Below are 23670 nucleotides of genomic sequence, written 5' to 3'. Positions count from 1 at the left end.
TGTTTCCCTGAACCCAATCAAAAATAAGAAGAAAATTGGTTTCAGCTATTTAAAAAATGTGATTAACCACTTACTAAGAAATGTACTTTAGTAAAGTAGGCCCAGTATGAGCACAGAAGAAAGGGCCTCGTTCACTAACTGTTCCTAACAAGAAATTAGGACTAAGCCATTAATCTCATAGGTCCATACATGGGTGTTGTAAGGCAAAATAGGATCCAAGAAAACTTAATCCAATTTACCACTATTTTACCATCATCAGCACTGTATCTAAAACTCAGACTCAGGTTCACTGGTCATTTGGCCTAGTGCATAAAATGGCTATATTTGTGTTGTAGACATCTTGGCTCCCATCACTGTTGTAAATAAATCATTGGTAAGGTTCTTTACAATGAACCATTTCATGGCACTAGTTAGTATATAATTGATGTAATACAGTGTTTAACAGTTTTGATCCTGGAGGCCAGTGCCCTGCACATTTTAGAGCTTTTAACACACCCACTTAATGTCAGTATGGGGGTTTTAATTAGCTGATTAGCTTTATAAGAGGAACTGGGAGCAAGAAAAACATAAAATGTAAGCATGCACTAATATGGGAATTGTGGGCTGAAGTTGATATCCAATGTTTTTCATGCTCCTTTCTGTCTTCAGACTGAATCTGTTTAAATGAACATCATAGAGATACATGTACTTCTATAAGGCTACAAATAAAATACAATAAAAAAGATATTTTAGCCCACCAGCCCAGCTACTACATATTCTGTTTCATCTGCAGCACAATAGATACACCATCAAATTGGTTTGAGACTGATCGTTGTTTTTTTTTTTTTTTTTGCAGTAATCTGCTGATATCAATATGATTCCGATATCATCATGCAGGGAAAAGGCTGGGGAAACACTGATATAAAACACCGTTTTGTTCTGAACCAAATCTAAGTGGCACATCCTTATGAAACTGTGATGTAATATAACAATACAACTGAACTACGAACAGAACAAAAATAGACAGGATACACCCCAATGCCTAGTAGTGGTTATTGTTGGAGGTGGTTTCCATGAAAGATGGCAAATGAGAGATTGTTGGAAGAGACAGAAGCATATCAGCAATAGTCTTTACATTGTTCTAACCTGTATTGAAGTTGTTACACCATTACCTGATACTGTTCAGAAACTGATTATCAAGGCCAGACAATGACAACAACGGCAGAATTGGCAGAATACTGTATTCATAACAGTAAGCACATTTAAAACAACCTTTTACATCTCAGTCTCACCATTTTCCTCTGTGAGTGTCTGGCACTATCCTTTATTCAGTACTGAAGTGAGCAGCATCACTGGGCATCATTGTGCATAGTGCATGAAAATGAAAAAAGGCTGTCAAAAAATAATAAAATACTAATTTAAAAAATCCTCTAGAGTATGATATGCCTTCTCCAAATTCCACTGTCTTATATAACATGATGAAACTCCAGGCTTATACAGGGATGTCATCTTTATAACTAACAGCATTTCATTTATATAATGTAAATATACAGTTTGCACATTTGGTTAGTACATTCTAATGAGGTTTACAGTAAAACAATTACAGCATAAGAAATAGAGAATAACGATCTCATACATTTGTGAAAATATAGGAACATTTATTAGATAAAAAGGTAAACAATGAAATGTGAACTCCCCTGTAAAATGCCCTGAACGCGAAACATCTATCAAACACTGCTTGTCCATCAAGGACCTTAGGATCATTTGTGCATAGTAACTGTGGCTGGTAGTCAGTTGGGGACACTTGGCTGTAGTCTTTGCTCCAGAAGCTGGGAATAATATTGTACATTGAAAAGTTACCCTGATTGCTTGTAGGAGAGGCGCCTCTGATATCCAGTAAAGTTATACTGAGATATACTATCTCAGCTTCTTGTCATGGGCATCTATAAAAGGTTTCAAAACCACAAACAGTTCAATCCATGAACGTCTATAACCAGTTGTACTGACTATTAAGTATTCCATGTGTACAAGTCTTTGGCCCTTATTCATCAAAGTTGAGCCGATCATAAAACACGTGCATGCAAATCTGGCTGACAGATTATTTCATCTTTGGTGAACAAGTACAGTCAAACTCATGTCTGGTAGGACGTCAGGTAAATTTGAGTAACATTTTATAATCATAAAAACAGATAATCATTATTATCAATATCACATAATATCAATAAAAAAGAGATATTACTAATAACTGAGCATTTGGTAATTCTTGTACTAAAGTGGATGTACTTTTTTTTTTTTTTTACATACAAATGCAATGACTACTTGCATTCCATTAAAGATATATTGACAGTGCACTTTATGCTACTCATAGAGTAAACATACTGCAATTATATAACTCAAGCAGGCAATGATTTAGGAAAATAATCATATTACATCTTATCATTATACCATCTTGAATAAACCCATGACATTTTGTTCATTTCACAAATGATTCTCTTCAGTCAAAGAAAAAAAAAAACAAACCAAAAAAAAAAAAAGTTATCTAACCTCTGGCCAGTAGGGGGAGCAGCACATTCCCTCTTTGACCAAAACAACACCTGAGGACAATCATTGGCTCATGAATCTGGTGAATGTCATAATCTGTTAACATTCTGCTGATAATTTAAGTGGAAAGCTCCTACAACCATTATTACACTACTCGTTCAGAAGTGGACAATGAGATGAGCGTATTTTGTTTTATAGAGGCATGAGACCAATAAATACAGTACTATTGGTGGTGTACTATTCTATTTAGAATGCAGCCATTGTTTGTTTTCATGTCATACGACAGTTTCTTGAATCAGATGCAGAATACTTTACAAATTATTCAGGGAGGTCAAAATACACATTCGTGTTTCTACAGCTTTGATGACTTTGAGAACTACTGAGTATGCTCCGGTCAGTAACTTTTCATAATAATTCCAGTTATTATGACTATATGAATCGAGATGCTAGATCCAAAATGTTGATCACAAAAATGTCTTTTGAAGGTAAGAAATGTTCAGTTCTCCCTGAATGTTCAAAAATCTTCAAGAAGTTTGGAATAACTTCCATTTCTATAACAGTCCATTAGAAATCAGTGTCCCAAATACAAAAAAAAAAAAAAAAAGTTACATATCTTGAACGGAGGGCAAAAAATGTTTCTCATAGTCTGAAGGAGACGGCAGCTCATCCCAGTCATCATCATCATTTTCTCTGCTGACCTCTTCCTCACTGCTGTCAATCACCTGTCTGTATTCATTTGCTCTTTGAAGTGTCATGGAGTCATTCCTGTCTAATCTTCCAGGCCCTTGTAGCTCTTTTTCTCCCTCCTCTCCATATTCTCTGTCTTCCTCTGGCTGAGTCTGCTGCTGCTCCACCTCAGGAAACTCCACTATCAGTTCAGCCTCTGGGTCAAGGGGCTTGTCAGAAATCAAGACCTCATCCACCGGAGAGATAGTCAGAGCATGCTCTGAGGGATTGTGAGGCACCAGCCACGATTGCCGGAACTGTAATACATACATGGAAAGATCGTGTAAATTAATCATCCCATTAATCCATATGTTTGTTAAACTAATCAGCATTTCAATATATAATTCACTTATAGAATTAACTGCATACTAAGTCTGAAGAATACACAGTTAAATGCAGTAAAGTCATTTTTATTCCTACTGTACACACAACATGATTCAACTCATCACGTAACTAACACACTCTTCATGAGCTGAACGAGGCATACTAGAGCAGGGGAAAAATGGGAATACTGCACCACTGGCTGCTGATTAAACTGAACTAGATTTACTCCTGCCACACAGCTACTTACACTGACCTGATTGTTCCTCTGCTGAAACAAGCTGCTGTTCATAGGATCTGGAATCTTCAGCCATACTTTGCCCTGGAGCCATGAGGTATAACTAGATAGTTGGAAATAAGATATAAGTTGAAATACAGCCATGGCATGCATTCTTTCGATGCTGACCAGCATTTATTTTATTTAACATTATAAATGAAATCAGCACAACTTACAATCCCATAAAATCTAAATTGAGATCAAGGTATTTTTCATTTTTATAACAAATGGATAAAAGATCTGATTGCATTAGGGCAAATAAAAGAACATTATTAAGAGCACTTACCAATTTATGAAAACAAATATCATTATTATAAGTAATATGAGACACAGCACAACTGTGACCACCACTACTGTAACAGTGTAATCTGAAAAACAAAACCAACAGATATAGTGACATTAAACATTACTCAGTAGCCACAATATTGTATCTACTGTAGCAGATGAGATAAAAGATAAAAGAGAAATTCAGATAGGAAGTATGCGCAGTGATCAGAGCGATAACTCAAAGTGATCTCCTTTGAATAGTAGCAGCCTGAGGGCTATCCTGCTAACAGCTGCTAAGTCCAATTAGATAGTCTGGCTTCACAGACAAATCTTGTTGGGCTGGTTACCTTAGAAACACTATATGACTCTATGGGACCAAAATAAATGAGCCAGTGAGCAAAGCTGCTCAAATACAGCGTAATGGGACAGTGGAATCTATTTCAAGAAAGCTACATATCGCTGTTGTCGCAACAAAAAACTTTGTATCTCCATCTTTGTTGTTTTTCACATGATCTGAAAATGTCTGTTGTTCTTTACATTGTATGTACATTTCGTGATGAATGAAAAAAAATGGCCGAAAATGACTTGGGGGGGGTAGGGGGACTTTGGTTCCATTGACTTTACATTAAAAGTAAAGTAGGTTTTTTCCTTCTCCTGTAAAGTTACCATTTGAGTTTTTTGTTCTGTTTCCATGAAGTCTGTTAGGTGTAAGGCTTTAGTTATGGCACTCTGGAGAATAAACTGCCCATTTTAAAACAATAGCATGTATTACGCATCCTTTTACACTGATACAGACCAAGATGTGTGTCTTTAAAATTCCCTGATAGGCCTTTAGTGGACTAGTAAACAAAGAGTAGCTTATTTCAACAGTAACCTTCAGGGAGTGGACATAACCATTATAAAGGGATGCACAGTGATATCAAAGTCATACCGGTATAGGCAGATATTTAATCTCATCATTGGACAGATGTTTAGATTTGACAAATATTTCAAGCTGATATTTATTGATGTATTTATTTTACTCTACTGCACCAAAATATCTGCATTTGATTCTTTTAAAAGCATTTTTAACACTAGTTAAACAAGTATTACTCTTCTCTGTAATCCTAATCCAGGTGTATATTGTTCCAGTTTCCACATTTTAGAAATGTATGAGCAAATATATAAATGAAATCATTAGATCCCACAATTCTCATGATTACTGTTGGCCATCCTTAACCTTATGGCTTCATCGGGCACTAACAGTTTTCACACTGCTCAGAAATCCAAGTTTAGTTCTCCTTATTCACTGGCCTTGGATACAAACAGCTTTCTAAAGTGTGCTTGTTTAGAGCTGTTTCTGCAGTAATCCACTGATGCTAAAATGTGAAGGGTTGGTTCAGGTGAGTACATATAATGATTTTAATGAGTCATTACTTTTGCACCACTCTGATCCCCAATAACAGGATAGGGCTGACACAACACAAAATGCTCGTATAGCAGAAATAAAAAAAAATTCCAAAAATATTCTGACTTTCACCTGACAATTTAGCATCTGTACATACTGCATGTTGTGAGATTTTATATACACACATACATACATACAGTATATACATACATACAAAACTATACCATACCAGAAATATCAGTGGCACTTCTAGTTGCGAATAAGGTAGTTGTCTTCTCTCCCTGCCCACCAGAAGTCACTGCGCTGATCCACACTTTATACTGCTGTCCAGGGTTCAGCTCAGTCAGAAGGATGCTGTTCTTATCACTGCTCACATTCAACACTGTTCAAAAGACAAAAAGCTTTCAACCATAGACTAAGACACTGCCCACTAGCCTGAAAGCCATTTCATCCCCAGTGACAACAAGAAGCAGTGACAACAAGAGACAGTACAACACACAGCGATTGCTCATACTGCTCATACAGAAAATATCCTTCTTTCTCTTCCCACAGGTTCACAGATAGGACCGGTTGTGTTTGCTTCTAAACAGTCCAAGATGTTAACCTGTTCTTCATGAACCTGAGAATACATACTAACTTGCTATTGATGAATAGTGAAGTTCTGCTTATCATTGTAATGTCAGGTACACATGAATCTCCCTTGCAAGCATTAATCCTACTTGTTTTCCAGTATATTACAAAAACATTTAGAAATCCTCCTCTTTGCACACATGCTCAGTCATGAATGCTGGCATATATGGCATAGAAAGGCTTTTTTGGTAGTTTCCCCCTCTAAAGCCCTTAATTCTAAAGCAATGGTTCAACCGAAGGCAAGTTCTGATTTTGGACGCTGTAAGTTTAAGGGGAGCCTGGCCACTTGCTCGTTCTCACATCATACCGGAAAAATGACAGCACAACACTGGAGGGGTCATTAATGAAAAGGAGTGAATGAAGCTAAACAACTACAAAGAAAAAAATACACATTTCAAGCCATTATGTAGGAATGTACTATAATTTTGGTAAGCAGAAGGGTGTATTCTAAAAAGATTAAACCGACGCTAACAGCATCTCTGTTTCTCTAAGGCAAACAGGTTATAGGCTGTAGGAAGTTAACATTACTGCCACTGAGGGCTGCTTGGTTGCTCAGCTCAGTGAGTGAAGCAGTTTGCAGTGACTGACATACTGTACTGACAAAACGTACATAAGGCACTATTAGAAAATCTTAGAACTGATGTTCAAAACTGCTCACAAACATAACAGCTGTGCTGAAATATTTTACGCTGTTCCGTTTTGACAAAACGTGCAAACGTGCGATTGTCCTCATTAGAAATTCTTTGCTGCCACTTCTCCTATGAAGTTCCCATAGGATATTCACTGGGTGTGGGTAGATATTGTGCCCGCTGAGGTCAAGAAGCATGAGGAGGCAAGTATGGCACAGGCTCAGAGCACAGAGTCTAAGGGTCAATGGCACAAGAGTTACTTTACACTGTCTTAAACCATCCAGTTCAGAGCATTATCAATCTTCTGCCTCACGTCAATCTGCCTGACAAACCTTTCATTCCTGTGCAGTCATTTCCCTGAACCTACTGCAGCTTTGCCGATTCCTAATGTCTCTTTACATCCACAGTGGACAACACAGGTTCACCATCATGAGAATTTACATCGGTATAGGATGCTATGGATGTAACATTATCTTCTGTCTGGTGTTCCACTAAGAAAAATAGTACCTCCTTACACAGAGTGGCCATGACATTTTTACATCTGCTGCTTTATGCTTCCACTTGTCCTTGGAGACATTACACAGGATTCACATTCTACATTTCATTATAACTGACTACAACACCATGATTTTAATGGATTCAGTGCTGCTGTCCCTCTTAGTGAGTCCATTATGGCAGGTTACACTTAAGAAAAGCCATCTTGCTGTGTTAATTTGCACCTAAACCTACCTCAGATTTATTCTTGTTGAGACCTTTTCCTATGAAATGTATAGTTATTAGTCAAGCACTGTACTTCACATCAGCAGAAATGAAACAGAATGATAGCTGCAAATGTAATTATGGTCCTTTTTTTATTATTATTTTTTTTTATTTTACTTGTTACATCTCAGGTCATGTCACTGTGGTCATTTGGAATTCAAAGAACCACAGTTACATTCATAACCATTTATTTTTGCTAATGACAATTCATTAATTCTGAAGAAAGATTGTCCTTATTCACTATTATGAATAGGATAAAGACCAGATCACATTTTGGGACCCATTTATGCAGAAATGCATATGATTCCAGACAGTCCACAAACATTTTCTCACAACTGTAAATATTACAATATAAACAGTTCTAAGTGGCCACATGTCCTATGTGTACAGAAACATTGGGTTTAGGTTTATTGCTGTAAGCGTTCTAAATACACTGAAGTTACACTTCTACTCAATGTCTAAAATCATTTGGACAAGCATGATCATGTATTCTTTGTTATGTAGAATCCTTACCTGTGTGATTACTGACGGCCACTAAGTAGTTCAGAATAACTCTTTGACTGTTATCAAGCGGAAGAGGCTTCCATGTCAGAATTGCACTAGATGCAGAGATGTCTGTAACACGAATGTCCGTGACTTTTGGAGGCACTGAGACCAGAGAAAAAATGAGAGATAAGTAAATCACACAAACACAGCTCAATAAGGAACTCTGGCCTGAAGTACTTCAGTGATGACTAAATTTGTAACGCCATGCAGAGAGTTACTGCTAAAGGTTCAACTAAACAAATGTGATAAACTGAGCTCATGAGTACTTCACAGTCTAGTAAGATTTGTTTCAGTTCAGCAAAATTCAGTATGTATCACAAGACAGAACATCACAACAGTAATGATCTTATTAGCATACCTTCTTGAACTGTGTACACAGTTGCAGACTGGACTAAATGCATACACTTGTTGATCACAGCTAACAGAGATACATTGTAGGCTGTGTATTTCCAAAACTGACCTGGAGATGGAGACAAATGACAGAACTAAGATCATATGTCATGAGTGTCCTGAGAAGGCCAAACAGAAGTAAGTGTGAAGGAACAGGGATACAATGATCAACAGCAGGACCACTGACAAATCTATACAACCTTTGCAAATACACTATATTACCAAAAGTATTCACTCACACATCCAAATCATTGAATTTAGGTGTCCAATTACTTTCATGGCCACAGGTGTCTAAAACCAAACACCTAGGCATGCAGACTGCAGTGTACAGTTGTACAGTAATAAGTTATGAAATAAAACTATGAAATGTACTGTTGTACACATTTCATATATGCAGTTAGTCTGAGGAAGATAATAAATGAGATGAAGGTACTCAGGGATAGGATACCGATATAGAAATTTTCCAGATTGTACAGGATATGGATTGAAGATGTGTGGGTGGAGTCCTTTAGAATCCTGTTGGTCTTCCTTAGTCAAAGTGGCAGCGAATGGGAACGACAGCAACTTAGCCACAAAGTGGAAGGCCACGTAAAATGACAGAGAATGTCAGCGAATGCTGAGGCGCATAGTACACCAATAGAAATGCTCTAAAATCACTTGGAAAAAAATTTCTTCACAGTGACTTACATTAAAGGTATGAGCGTTTCTGCCTTCTCCTGTAAAGTTAATATTTTGGAGATGCTCGTTTTTCATTGGACAGCGACGATATAAGTTTTAAGCCAAAACCTTCACAAAACTATTATAAAATAATGTCTCAGGCATCAGCCGAAGTAGTTAGTGTAATAACCTTGACCTTTTAGAGCCATGAAACTCTTCAGATGTCTATTTCCTATCATGACTGGGCTGTGGATGACTCTGATACTAGTTTCCCTTGAACAGCACGTTTCACATCAAACCACATTTGGCACATTTTACATTTGGCAGACGCTCTTATCTAGAGCGACTTACAATTGGATCAAATTTGAATGACACTGCTTACATCTTACCCATTTAATTGTGCAGACATTTTGACAAATCAGTGCAATTTCCCCCTTAAAAACAATTAAATACTCCTATGCATACTCTTAGTACCCTATTCTTAATTCTGCCCACCCTGAGCAATGAGTTGTATGTACAATGTTCATGTACAATGTTAATATCTATGGCCCAGTTTTTCTACTGTTTTTGTTTCCAGTCCTGCTTTGCATAGTTTTGTTTTCCCAATACATCTGAATCATATCATTAACTATTATTAACCCCTTCTTGAGCTGAATCGGATGTGTTAGAGCAAGGAATACACAAAACTCTGCGGTGCAAAAGGAGTTGGGAGAGCTACAGTATTGAAAACTGATGTAAGCCAGTTTCACTTCTGAAAGGAGTACACACTGACACGAAGGCAGCATTTTAACTTTAGTAGCATGTGAACATTCTGAGTCATATCTGTGCTTTCAAACGTGTTAGATGTTATGAGAAAATCTCCCTGAGTACTTGTTTCTTGTCAAAGCAAACAATCATTGTTTGGAGCTGCAACGACTTTAACGTAAGGCAAACTGCTATTACACACATACACACCTACCTCTGAGTGTCACCCAGTTCTGGGTTATGTTTACTTTGACCCAGTTCTGGGAATGTGTGCAAGGTAGTCCTACAGGCTTATACTGCACCACATACTCCTGTATGTGCTCAATGGACTGTGAGGGTACTGACCATGACACATTCAGAAACTGGCTCCCCCCGGTCACGTTGAGTAGTATCTCAGGTTTTGCCAGATCTAGTAAAACATCACATTGTTACTCAGACCTCTTAATGGCTCCATGGCCAGCTTGGCTCAATCAATGTCAGATACAACCCACTTTCAATTTGTTTCAGGTCAAGTGCAATGAACATTCTTGTCTCACTATTCATTCTGCCTACAGAACATGTCCAAAGAGGCCAAAATTAATTAAAACTAACAATGTTTTTTGTTTTTTTTGTTTCTTTTTTTACATAACAAATTAATGTAACAGGTTTATAAAGCTGTAAGAATTTAAAGCAGCAAAAACATACAAAACTTTAAAGGAGCAATATGCAATATGCTTGTTTGCCACCGTCCCCTCCTACCCAGACTCTTACCCCACAGGGTTGCCAGGTTGAGGACATTGAACCTCTATGAACAAGTGTAACGTTAAACTTTTACAATAGCAAGCAACAGCAAGTCCTACACTGCCGCTAATGCATAGGCATTCAATGCTTTTATTTCCAATTTAAAATCAGCTCATATGGACTTTATTAACTTAGCTGTGTTAGCTTAGCTGGTACATTAAATAAATAGCTGGCAAATAGGAATCCAACTTCAGCACATGGACCACAGAACACAAATGCGAGTCCTCAAATGTTGAAGTTACTTAAGATGTCCTACTACTAGCTTGGACAATTTAGCTTTGGTTAGCTAACCTCAGCTAAAGCTCAATGCTTATCTGCCAAGGTGAAAATTTGCAGACTCAGCATCAGTATTAAACTCTTTCTCGGCTCTAAGCTACCTTTACCTTTCAAATGCATTGCCAATATTTACTTGCATTTTACTATATTGCTGGTCATGGAGCTTTTAGAAAGATGCAGAAAATTCAGGATCCAGTTAATTTACTTGCTTCCATGGCTGCAGCATGCTGCATTGTTTGCATGCCAATTTGTTTCATATGTGGCAACCCAGGGAGATGAAATGGCACTGGGGAATGAGCAGTGGGTGGGATCACAGGAAACACAAACATCCTAAACACTCTAGAACAGAAATTTCAAAAGGAGAATATACTAGTTGTAGCACTGTAGTCAGAGAAGTCTCAATATTAGGCAGCTCAGGAACCACTATCTGTTTCCAAAGAACACTACTGTGTCTAAGGCTGTTTATACACATAGACTGTCTTATGGAATTATATTTTCCTTATCCGGTCTGGATATTTGCTGGTATGGCTGAAGTGCAACAAATTATACACATGAGTGTTCTTTACATTCTTTGACTGGTCAGAAATTGAGCAGACATTCAAGCATCCATTAATTCCATGTCTGCCTCAATTAAACACTAAACTATTTTTGTTTTAACTTTCATCAGCCTATCATAGTACAAAATCTAAATCTATCTTTCACTAATATTCTGGATAAAATCTATCAGGTCACTAATGCCTGACTGTTTGGAGTTAATTTTACATTCATTATCATTATCATTAGCATAATAATCCAACTTTCCCCGAGACTTGAGACAAGACTGAAACCAAATGAGGTCGAGACCAAGATGAGAGAAAGACTGCTAGTTTATGTTTTCAAGACAGAGAACCAGACTTGAGGACTACAACAGCAGCTACGTCATTCAGAGCCATAAAAACTAAAAGCAGAACTTCAACATCTATCCTAAAAGATATTGTCAGGCAGTGCAGTTCTTTTCAAAATGGGGGTGTTATGAGATCTCTCTGTTTTCATTAGAGTCCATGCTGCTGCATGTTGTAGATGGACTGTTTTCTTAGGATGCCCAGTAAAAAGGACATTGCAGTCATCAATTCTGCTTGTAAATCTAAGGTAGACGATTTCTTTTTCAAAATACTTTGCCAGAGCAGTTGTATTTACATCTTTTCATTTTAAAATTCCACAAAATGTATCACAACAGTTGTTACTGAAGAACTCCCTTGTGGTTGGAGAAAGGGCAACTGCTTACCTCCAGCAGGAGTCCTGGTGGTGTATAAACTCCAGTTACTCATTATAATCCTTTCTCCAAGAAAACCACAGCGAACACGGAACATATACGTGAGAAATGGCACAGGATGATCTAGCGTAAAGCTTAAGTCATAGGTTCCTTCAACCTACATCACACACATACACACACACACACACACACACACACACACACACACAAAATCAGCCAAAAAATGATATATTTTCAAATGAAAGACATGGCATGTCATGTTTAAGAATGTCTCAATGAGTCTTCCAGTGATCCAAGCACACTACTGTTCTTGTGTTTTATTGCACTCACTGCAGAATGACAAAAAAGGGTGTCTAAGCTGGTGTGCCCACTCAGAGAAGCCACTGTTGTGAGGTTAGACAGTCTCATTCAGCCTAATGAGAAATTCTAATACTTGCAACTAGTTCCCCCAGACCAAAGCAGAAAACAATATATTACTAAGTTGGCTTCACATAGCACTGGCTCAGCAACACCTTAAGAACAACATGGAACTCCATAGCAGTGGCTCTGCAACACCTTATCGACCAACTGGGATAACACAGGAACAGCCTAGCAACAATGTAGCAACCACCTGGTATTTCATAGCAACATTTTCAGGTTTCACAAACTTTCTCTTTCCAGTTGTATTTCGGTTCTGGTTTGCTTAGCACTCACACAGACACATCTGACATTAAAGCAAAAGTCATACAGCAAAAAACAAACCTTAGATTTTATTATTCATATTTGGAGACAACAACTGGGATAATATCAAACAAACTTTCTGAACCATGCTATTACTCTTCTAAGTAGACTGAAGGGAATTTTTTTGCATTCTCTATTACATTCTGCAAACCTGTTCCAACTTCACAACAGCAGCTATGAAAGAACATTATTTGTGAGCAGACAACAGAAAAGTCAATAAGCAAATATCTCAATTGTGCAGCTAGGGAGCAACTTCGTTTTTCCATGGGAAGAGGGCGCAGCTCTTCAACCACTTAAAAGCAAAATATACAAAGAAAAACCCTTATACATATTTCAGCCCCCCTTGCGTCTCACCTCTGTCCAGTCCATGTCACACTCATTCATGTATTGGACCTCACATATCCTTTGTTGTGAGCTTGCTTCATTGACATCATCCTCCACAGACCAGAAGATCTCAAATGGATCACATGTGTGATTGGTGATTAACGGAGACAGTGGCTCTTCTAAAGGGTTATAAAGTGAAAGACATTGAAAATAGTGAAATGACTTAAAATGGCTTTAAGAGTGAATGTAGAGTACAAAGAATGAGTTGCAAAAGGGCTACACAGCAGGAGAAAAGCAAGAGTAGAAAAAACCAACCAATATCGTCTGTGTTGAAAGTTTCAGCTTCTGACTCTACAGTGGCCAGCGCACTCACAGCTGAGACCCACACTCTGAAGTGAAAGCTCCTTGTGTATTTAACACGTTGGATTGTGCCATAGTCGCTATTTCCCATTACACGAGAGTCATGGTTCCTGCATAAATTATACACAAACAAAACCACACATACACTATTAAGACATATACTTTGCAAAGTCAAACATACTTATTTTTTGTGATTTGAAATCACTGGGCCAATAAACTGAATAGCTACTTGTTGTAGTAAATACATATTTATGAATCAACTCCAAATATTTACTAAGCCAGAGCATGGGCCAAATGTCCTATTCATTAGAGTATCTTATGTCTAAACATGTTTGCATATGGGATTCCCTGTTTCCCATATCGGCACTCGAAACGAAAGAATTAGAAAATCGTGATCATAAATAATAATAATAAAAAAAAAAAACGTATCCACAAAGTAAGGAAAATGTGCGCACGATTAACAGAAATTGTGACCACGAATAAAAGAAAACTTGCATATGAACTGCAAAATGTTCACTCAAATTATTATTTTTTCTGAATCCTCTCCGTAGGGTGCAGAGTTTAGAATTAGAATTCTTATTGTAATAGCCCCTCACTGGCCCTCGCAAACCTAGACCTAATGTGTCTGATAGACACCTAACGTTCCGTCTTAAAATGAATTTTCATTCATATATTTTAATCCATTCACAGTAGAGGGCCATATATATATATATATATATATATATATATATATATATATATATATATATATATATATGCAGTAGAGGGCCATATATATATATATATATATATATATATATATATATATATATATATATATATATATATATATATATATATATGCAGTAGAGGGCCATATATATATATATATATATATATATATATACACATATGGCCCTCTATATACACACACACACACACACACACACACACACACACACACACACACACACATAAAGACTGTAAAGAAATCAGAGTTTGTAAGTTGAACCATTTCATATCAAACTACTCCAAGATCTGATCTGATGTCTGAAGTTAAGACTTGTCACATTGTGCATATATCACAGTAAAAACAATAAAGCAGTAGCAGTTTGACATCTGAATAGTATGTTGAGTTACTGTAAATAGATATATCATTATATATGTTATAAGTCATTATTAAACTACACACACACACACACATATATGTACATTATATATATATATATATATATATATATATATATATATATATATATATATATATATATATATGCAGTAGAGGGCCATATATATATATATATATATATATATATATATATATATATATATATATATATATACACATATGGCCCTCTATATACACACACACACACACACACACACACACACACACACACACACACACACACACACATAAAGACTGTAAAGAAATCAGAGTTTGTAAGTTGAACCATTTCATATCAAACTACTCCAAGATCTGATCTGATGTCTGAAGTTAAGACTTGTCACATTGTGCATATATCACAGTAAAAACAATAAAGCAGTAGCAGTTTGACATCTGAATAGTATGTTGAGTTACTGTAAATAGATATATCATTATATATGTTATAAGTCATTATTAAACTACACACACACACACACATATATGTACATTATATATATATATATATATATATATATATATATATATATATATATGCAGTAGAGGGCCATATATATATATATATATATATATATATATATACACATATGGCCCTCTATATACACACACACACACACACACACACACACACACACACACACACACACACACACACACACACACATAAAGACTGTAAAGAAATCAGAGTTTGTAAGTTGAACCATTTCATATCAAACTACTCCAAGATCTGATCTGATGTCTGAAGTTAAGACTTGTCACATTGTGCATATATCACAGTAAAAACAATAAAGCAGTAGCAGTTTGACATCTGAATAGTATGTTGAGTTACTGTAAATAGATATATCATTATATATGTTATAAGTCATTATTAAACTACACACACACACACACATATATGTACATTATATATATATATATATATATATATATATATATATATATATATATATATATATATATGCTGTCAGAAGAAAACCTTGTATCTCCATTTTTGTTGTTTTTCAGTTTTTGACATAATCTGAAAATGCCTGTTGCTCTATACATTGTGTGCAAATTTCATGATGATTGGAGTAAAAGAAATGGCCCAAAAACACTTGAAAAAAGTCTGGCTCCATTGACTTACATTAAAAGTAAAGTATGTTTTTTCCTTCTCCTGGAAAGTTACCATTTTCTATTTTAAGTTACCATATATATATATATATATATATATATATATATATATATATATATATACACACACACACACACACACACACACACATATAAAGAAATCAGAGTTTGTAAGTTGAACCATTTCATATCAAACTACTCCAATGAGATTTTGAAAAATTGGTGGAATTCCCATTTAAAATCCTGTTATGTTGCTATTCTGTGGGAAGACATTCTTTCAGCACATTTTCAACACCCATGCCTAGCTAGATGGCTGCCTGCTGTCAGGCTCCCTAATACATGGTATTCAGACAGTATGACTAATTTATCACTACTTTTAAGAGGAAAATTCCATGATAGCCACTTGTGGCCCAAACTGCAGTGAGTCGAAAGGAAGACGTCCTCAGCTGCAATTCCTCAATATGTTAAATTTCAACATATTCTACTGGTGTTAGAAAAGTTACTAAATCCTATTAAACACTACTAATAATGCTCTCTTTGTAATCATACATGCAGTTGGAAAGTATTTTAAAGTATGGACAATATCCATGATATGCTCAGAAAACCATACTAAGACATAATGTGACGTTATCTTGGTAACAATAAGTATTGTAATATTGCCCAACCTGAGGTGGAAGTTCCATTGTTTAAATACTCAATTTACTTTGCATTAGCCTTGGAGACTTCTTTTGCTCTCTTGGTCAACTAGCACTAAGTACAAGAGGTGTGTGCTGCTTGTTTGGTGTTGATCACAGATTTACAATAGAAGTTTACTTAATTTGATACAGATGGTATACAGTTACATTACCATGTTTCATCAACCTCTTCCTCTTCCCAATGTAGGGTGAAGTTGTTTGGGTTCAGGATATTATATAAGCTGGTCCATCGGCAGTGGATATTTTGATTTCCATCATACAAAGGAATTAAGCAAATGGGGGGTGGATCTGTAGAGACAAGGAGAATTTAAGTAAGAATTCAAATAAAAGTGACAGGGGAGAGAAAAAAGACAAAAAGGGGTCAAAGAAAACACAAAGCGAGACTTTGTCACTCTGGTTCTATCACCCACCCTACCCAACAAACAAATACGGAAGCTGTTTTACTGTCTCACTAAAATTGCCTACGCAACAATTTGAGGGTGAATAAATGTGAGACCACATGCACACAGGAAGTCTTGTAGGCTGGAGTGCAAAAAGCAAGCCCACTACATGAACTTACTCTAAAGCCATATTCCTTTAAGCATCAAAGTTCTGCATATGCACAAGTACTATACACCTCAGTCAGCTATGATGCTATGATGGCATTTTAATACATCTAACACAAAAAATATAGTCACTCTACAAAGACAACTGCGAGGAGCCGGTACATTGCAGTACAGTGTCAAATGAAAGGCAAATCGGCAGAACACTTAGCCTTGCTCAGAAGATACTTAAAAATAAATACACAATGTCTCATGCACCCAAACTGTAGCTAATCATCAAAGACATGACTGGTGTCCACACTTCTCTAGTTTTACACTGGGGCTCTGAAATAGGTCACTCAGACTTCCAGTAATTGTTAGTGACTCAAAAATAGCCTCAAAGCTCAGGTTCAAACTTAACCAAACACCATGTCCGGGGGAGGAGTGACATTGTGTAAGTTAGATTTTTCAGGAAACCTTTCCTTTTGAAGATAGTTTTTTTCTTTTCCAGTACTAATATCGAAACCTTGAGCCTTATCCAATACTGCTACCAGTACTTTTCCTTAATGACCTTTCATTTTTGATCAAAACACTTAAAATGAGCATCTGAAAGCAGTGATGCACCTTAATTTCAGCCACCAAAAACTGGCACTTTTGACCAAAAGAGACAAAAGGCAGAAAAAAGGCATTCAAGTGAGCAGTGAGTTATATATTAGTTGTAATGTACTGTATTGTACTTACTGAAATATACTGTACTGTGCTGTGTTTAATTCTGTTCCTTTCTCACTAGGTATCAATATGGACTTTCGTTTCTAGCAGTATGTGAGCTCAGGACTGGCTTTCTATTTCTGTAACTAGCAAAATTACTTTCTCTAGACAGACAAAGCACTTCATGTCAGTCGCTCTGGATAAGAGCATCTGCTAAATGCTGTAAATGCAAATATGCCTAAACTGAAGTGTCAAAATCTAAAATTTAACAGTTGACATTTGATGAAAATGAGTAATAATGAGCAACAATGTTGTTTCTTCCTTTGCTTTTCTGTGCAGGTCACCACAGACGAGTTGAAACAGACTGAGCAGCAGCAGCTAAATGGTCTGATTTCTATGCTTGCATGTCTTGTTGTATTAGATTTTTTAAAATTATATCTGCAGGAGATTTATGGGTGTTTTTTTCTCTAAATGACAAACACTAAAATGACTTGCAAACAAACAGCACCCCCTGCTGTAGAAACCCCAGACTGCTACATGGGCTTTTAATATTTAATATTAAATAACATTTATTAATGAAATTGTAGTTAAGAATTGTCATTTTGGTGCATTGCTATCAAAAAGTAAATCATCATGGTCAATCTACACAAATGCTGTACTACCCCACAGGAAGGACTATAGCTAACAACACATCACACAATCTTTGAGTGTGTGCTATTTCAGGCTAGATTTGTTACAGGAGTGAATAAGAAGCTTTCTTATTTTCCTTTCAATATCCCACATTTTCTGCTCATATTAGTCTGTTCTGATGCCTATTAATACATTTTCTTTGTACGTCTCTGAATTCCATCTATATCAGCTCTAATCCGTATTTTATTAAAGGTAGTAGAAACCGATCCCGTGTTGTTCTTGTTTTTACTATTAGTAGATAAGAAACTGTAATCGATTTATCAGCCACTGCTCGGAGTATCGCACAGCTAAAAGTACAGCACCATTTCACAGGAGCAACACCTTCTGAATTGGCATCACTGCTGAAGGCATATGGAGAGAGAAGCACGAATCTTTTACATTTAAATATGCTGAAGTATATTCAAGGTTGGTTGTAGTTACTAAATATACCTTGAGAATTTCTACCTTTCTTAAGAACTCAAAGAGCTGAAACACGGACACAAATACTGCACAGACCCCAGAAGAACAACGTCAGAGGAATCTGCTGTAGAGTCTTTCGTAACACGGCTGCGTTATGGGAAGTACGTTAAAACAAACATTTCAACACATAACAGGAATGGAATTGCATGAATTGCTTAGTTCCAAAGATAACGAGGAGTATTGATCCTTTAGCACACAAAAGAAATTGTCCTTGATGTACCACGTGTCCTAAGAATAGCACGTTGTGACGTAGTCTGTGTAAGTGTGAGACTGTGTGAGTGGTTTTAGATTAAACTTTCACACAGTTTACTCTAAATTTTTCCTTGGCTTAATGATACTGACCAACTTCAATAGTCAGAAACTATTGTGTGTGGGTGGGACTTTTACACAATAGTTTAACACTATTTTGCTAAGAGCACTTTGGTCTAAATGTGTCGTTTTTGACACAGTAGTTCAGTGTTTTAGAAGTACTGATGAAACCCATGGTTTAATCAATTCAACAAAATAACAATAATATTGTGTTGCCAACACCTACCTGTGCATATGGTTCATTATTGGTTACTGTCAATATTAAAAACCTTTTCAATGGTAAAAACATTTGCTTAGACGTTCTTAGACGTTAACCATAAAGTAACTTTCCCTCCCCAGATTCAGCTCTTTCCTTCCAAGTCTCAAAAACACCAATCACTTTGATAAGCATACTCTGAAAGACTAAATCAACAGAGGATTATCATATTAGTATCCAATAATAATATTGATCATCAAGAAATTATAATCTAACCATATGCCAGTGGTTTTAGTGACTTCAGGTAACACTAATATGTCGACTGTTGAAAAGGTCCTCTAATCTATTGCATTGCCGATGGCTTGACAGTTTATTGCAAGTACAAATGTTCAAAAAAGATACTTCAATCTATAGTAACTGCTGCTTGTGAATACATATACAGCACTGTTCAGAAGTCAGACAGCCTGTGTTTATTTAATTATTGGTCCAAACAGCAGTTCAGTACAAATTTTTCAGCATAGAGAAAAAAACTGAAAATATGTACATATAACAGAAAAATACACAGAAGTCTCAATAACTAAACATATTTTTTCCACTATTTACTATGTCCACCCTTTATTACAGTTTCCATTCTTTTCAGGAGACTTGCTTTCAGTTTTCAAAGTAACCCGCAGTGACATTTTTCCATAACTTCAAAGCTCAGTCTTAGAAGTTGGCTGCATGTTCTGCTTCTCACAATCCAAGCAATCTCAAACACCTATAATGGACATAATTCTATTTCTCTGTAACGGCTTCTTTACATCTACACATCCTTTCAGACCCATGGTGTTAAGTTGACAGAAACATCTGTCTGGATTTTCAGATCTGGAGCTTGATTTTCTCTCAAAGACAAAAGCTTTAATAACTGTTTATCTGATGGTGACATTTTTGGTGGTCTATGAGGTCTTGAACGGTTGTTAGTCACGTTTTTTCTTCTTTGGCTGGAAATTAAATAAATGAAGGGTGGTCTCTGACTTTTGCACAGAACTGTACATATGCAAGGTACAGCACTACAGACATCATGTATCTAACTCTGCTGTAAGTGTTTAAGATGCAGGACTGTTGTCCTGATGTTGGAGAATTGAAGGCCCTTTATATAAGTCTTTGCAGTAGCGTGGTCAAGTTGATTGTACGTGAATCCAAACAGTCACATGGGGGATATGGGACTTAAATATATTTGTAACTAAATGCAACAAAGCCAGCACACAACTGCATTAAATCAGTGATAATTTTACATTTATCTGTGATGGCTTGCATGAAAAAAATGTGCTAACTTCCTAACTCTGCCTGAGGACCCCTGAGCAGTAAAATCAGGACTGGCTGAGTGCTCCTACATGTTGAACCTTACAGTGGGATAGATCAAAAACCCGTTTGGTCATATTTTACCCTGCCAGCTTAAGACTCTATCAGGTGTTTTACAGACCCTGGCCTGCCTTTTTATTAGAGCACATTTACTGGGACACATGCTCTTTTAAATAGACATGTGGCCAAATGCTCCTGCCCACAAACCAACACAGCCAACCTGGTCTTATGTAAAGCATTAGCCACTTTTCATTCACATTAAATAAGTAATGGCATCAGTAATGTAATTCATATTTTCATGAAAATCATACAGTTTGGTCAGTCCAGTGTGATCGCTATCTTTTGATACAGATATTTTTTTTCCACTTGCCTGTGATATGCACATAATAAGATCTTAGCAGTGTAATACTCACAGCCTTCTTGTATTGCACAGGTTTTATTTGCCTGTCCGCACAACAGCTCACAGCTTATGTTCTGCAGGGCTTGCGGTGACAAAAGGGCAGTGAAATTTGCAGCGTTGTGGGTGCACCGGTGAGGCACGGCCAGCGTTGAGTTTTCAGCTGCGCTAAGACGAAGCTGACAGCGATCACACTTCTGCGGGAACCTCGGTGGCTCTGCATGACACTCAATAGACACATTACGGCTGACAGATATACCTCTATTCCACCAGCACCTTACATCCTGTCCAAGGGAGGCTGGATGAACAAAGAAACAGAAACAGAAAGAATTTTTATGAAACATTAAATAGAGCAACGAGTGTATCAAAATGAGTCTCTCAATAACGTGTATATATAACAAGCTACAGGATTACTTAAAAATATGCTACAATACAAACACGGGCATTATGACTACATTTATCGCTACTGAGATCAGTTACATCACATTGTCACAATACGCTTTTCAGAGTATACTGTAAATATCATCAGTACATAAAGAACATTGACCAACTCTGAGTTTCATCACAAGGAGAGCAAAGCTAGGCCTGTTTAACTGGATTTATTTCAACACAGTATGTGAATAAAAATCACTGATTTCTTTTTTTTTTTTTTTTTAAGTGGCAGTACTGGTTCTTTTTGTCCTTTTTAACTTATCAAACCTTATATTGAGAAAATAAGCTGAACAATACCCTGTCATGGGGGGGGGGGGGGGGGTTGAGGCCAATGATGATGATGACAATATCGTAGACATTGTGAATACTTAAAGAAGTGACTGAGTAAATGTTTCATTACAAAGTTACCATAATTAAGCCTGATTCATTGGATTTAGAGCCCTATAGTTTGTGAAACAAACTGTAGTTGTAGGTTTATTAATATTATTGTTATTATTATTATTATTATTATTATTATCTGTTCCAACTTATTAAATTTTAGAAGGAAAAAAAAAACTAAAACGAGATGCGTATCGTGACAATGTCTCACAGTATCAACATTTTTGACAGGTCAACTACCCCCACCCCCCCACCCCCGACCCCCCGAATTAAACCACTCAGACACTCTTCTGCGAAGCCCAGACAAGAGCTAAACATGTTGCAGCTCCGACAGGTTCACTAGCTACGAGTCTGTAATACATGTAATACTCTCAGCACTACACGCCAATGTATGACGAATATCCACCCATTTCAACACTTCAGTACTTCAGAAACAGGGTGAACTATTTCACTCACCGTAAGGACAAAGCCAGGCGAACAAACACAGAGTGAAGACAGGCAGGACCAGCGCGCCACTGTGCCATGCCATCACTCACTGCATCACTCCAGTGACTACCCTGCCAGGCAACATCGCTTCAGTTTAATCCATTTCCAGTCAGGAACGCCTTCGAGTGGTGCGCGTGAACAACGTGAGCTGGTACCGTTCACTAACTTACAGACAACCCGCAAATAAATGTTGTTGAAATTTGAAAACAGACGTCTTTACAAACATCTTATTCTACCCGACGAGCCCATAGGAGGAGGAATTACGCGGTTCTTTTCCTAAACCGACTGACCTCCTCACAGCTCCACAGCGCTCGTAAAACTGAACTTTTTCCTGCACTACGTGCTTGTTTACACTGTCAGTTCCTCGCCGGGACCATTACAACAGCCCTCAGGGGCGTTTCTGCAGATCCTGAAAGAGTATACATAAATATCGCATCTTCATGTCTGTCCGTTTCTTTGGCCGTAGGTCTTTTATAAAATATCTAATTCGTATGTCTGGTTTAAAAGCGGATGAAAGGGCCGTCTTTAATGTTTTATGGTTGCCCGTGGAACGCTAAAACCCGTTTCTGGATCAAACCATTTCGGCTCTCATGCAAATCGTCTGCGATGTTTCGTCACAGGCTCCGCTCATGATGTGTTAGCGGAAGACATGTGGCCTTTCCTTACCGATAACCGCTCGTCCAGAAGATCAGAGGCCAAGCCGCACAGGGCAGGAGCTTATTTCTGATACCTTTCCTCCAAACACGTATTTGAAATAAAAATAAATGCTGTTTTATCAGTTACCTTGTATCTCCATTATTGTTGTTTTGTACTTTTTGACTTGCTTTTAAAAATGTCTGTCACCCTTTACATCGTGTGTGAACTTCATGGAGAATGGACCAAAAGAAACAGGTCAAAATAACTTGGGAACAAAGTCTGGTTCCACTGCCTTACATTAAAAGCAAAGTAGATTTAGTTATCATTTTGGAGATACAAGGTTTTCTTTTCTTTTTGATTCATGCGTGTGACGTAAATACATAAAGACGTGGTGCAAACAACTCCCACAAAATCCAACCCAACACCTCTGACTTTTACAATACTATTCCAGGCTACTATTCCAGGGTGTACAGACATCATATTATACTGTGTTGTTTTTTTCTCCTGACTCTGTAACGCTACTTCTTTCTCTTTAGCAACTGTGAGTGTAGCTTATAACTGTGTGATCAAACCACATGGAACTCTCTTATTTAAAAAAAACTG

The 23670-nt window shown here is 37.0% G+C and overlaps 1 protein-coding gene across 2 annotated transcripts; it reads right to left on the bottom strand.

Annotated features, from left to right (window-relative positions):
* Positions 1-1203: 1203 nt before the first annotated feature.
* il12rb2l (interleukin 12 receptor, beta 2a, like) lies at positions 1204-22745 on the bottom strand. Of its 2 annotated transcripts, none has more exons than XM_017705903.2 (13): positions 22402-22745; positions 21152-21433; positions 16667-16802; positions 13521-13675; positions 13236-13384; positions 12174-12318; positions 10068-10262; positions 8421-8522; positions 8030-8164; positions 5728-5880; positions 4131-4212; positions 3818-3908; positions 1204-3503 (listed from the first exon to the last, which is right to left on the bottom strand). In XM_017705903.2, the coding sequence occupies exons 1-13, from the start codon at positions 22472-22474 to the stop codon at positions 3126-3128; spliced, it is 2076 nt and encodes a 691-aa protein (XP_017561392.1). In that variant the 5' UTR covers positions 22475-22745; the 3' UTR covers positions 1204-3125. The 2 variants fall into 2 exon arrangements, with proteins under 2 accessions (XP_017561392.1, XP_017561393.1); XM_017705904.2 differs by having other exon boundaries at positions 3824-3908.
* Positions 22746-23670: the final 925 nt, after the last annotated feature.

The sequence above is a fragment of the Pygocentrus nattereri genome, chromosome 14 (assembly GCF_015220715.1).
Source record: "Pygocentrus nattereri isolate fPygNat1 chromosome 14, fPygNat1.pri, whole genome shotgun sequence".
NCBI lineage: Eukaryota > Metazoa > Chordata > Actinopteri > Characiformes > Serrasalmidae > Pygocentrus > Pygocentrus nattereri.
This window is presented reverse-complemented; position numbering and strand designations above follow the sequence as displayed.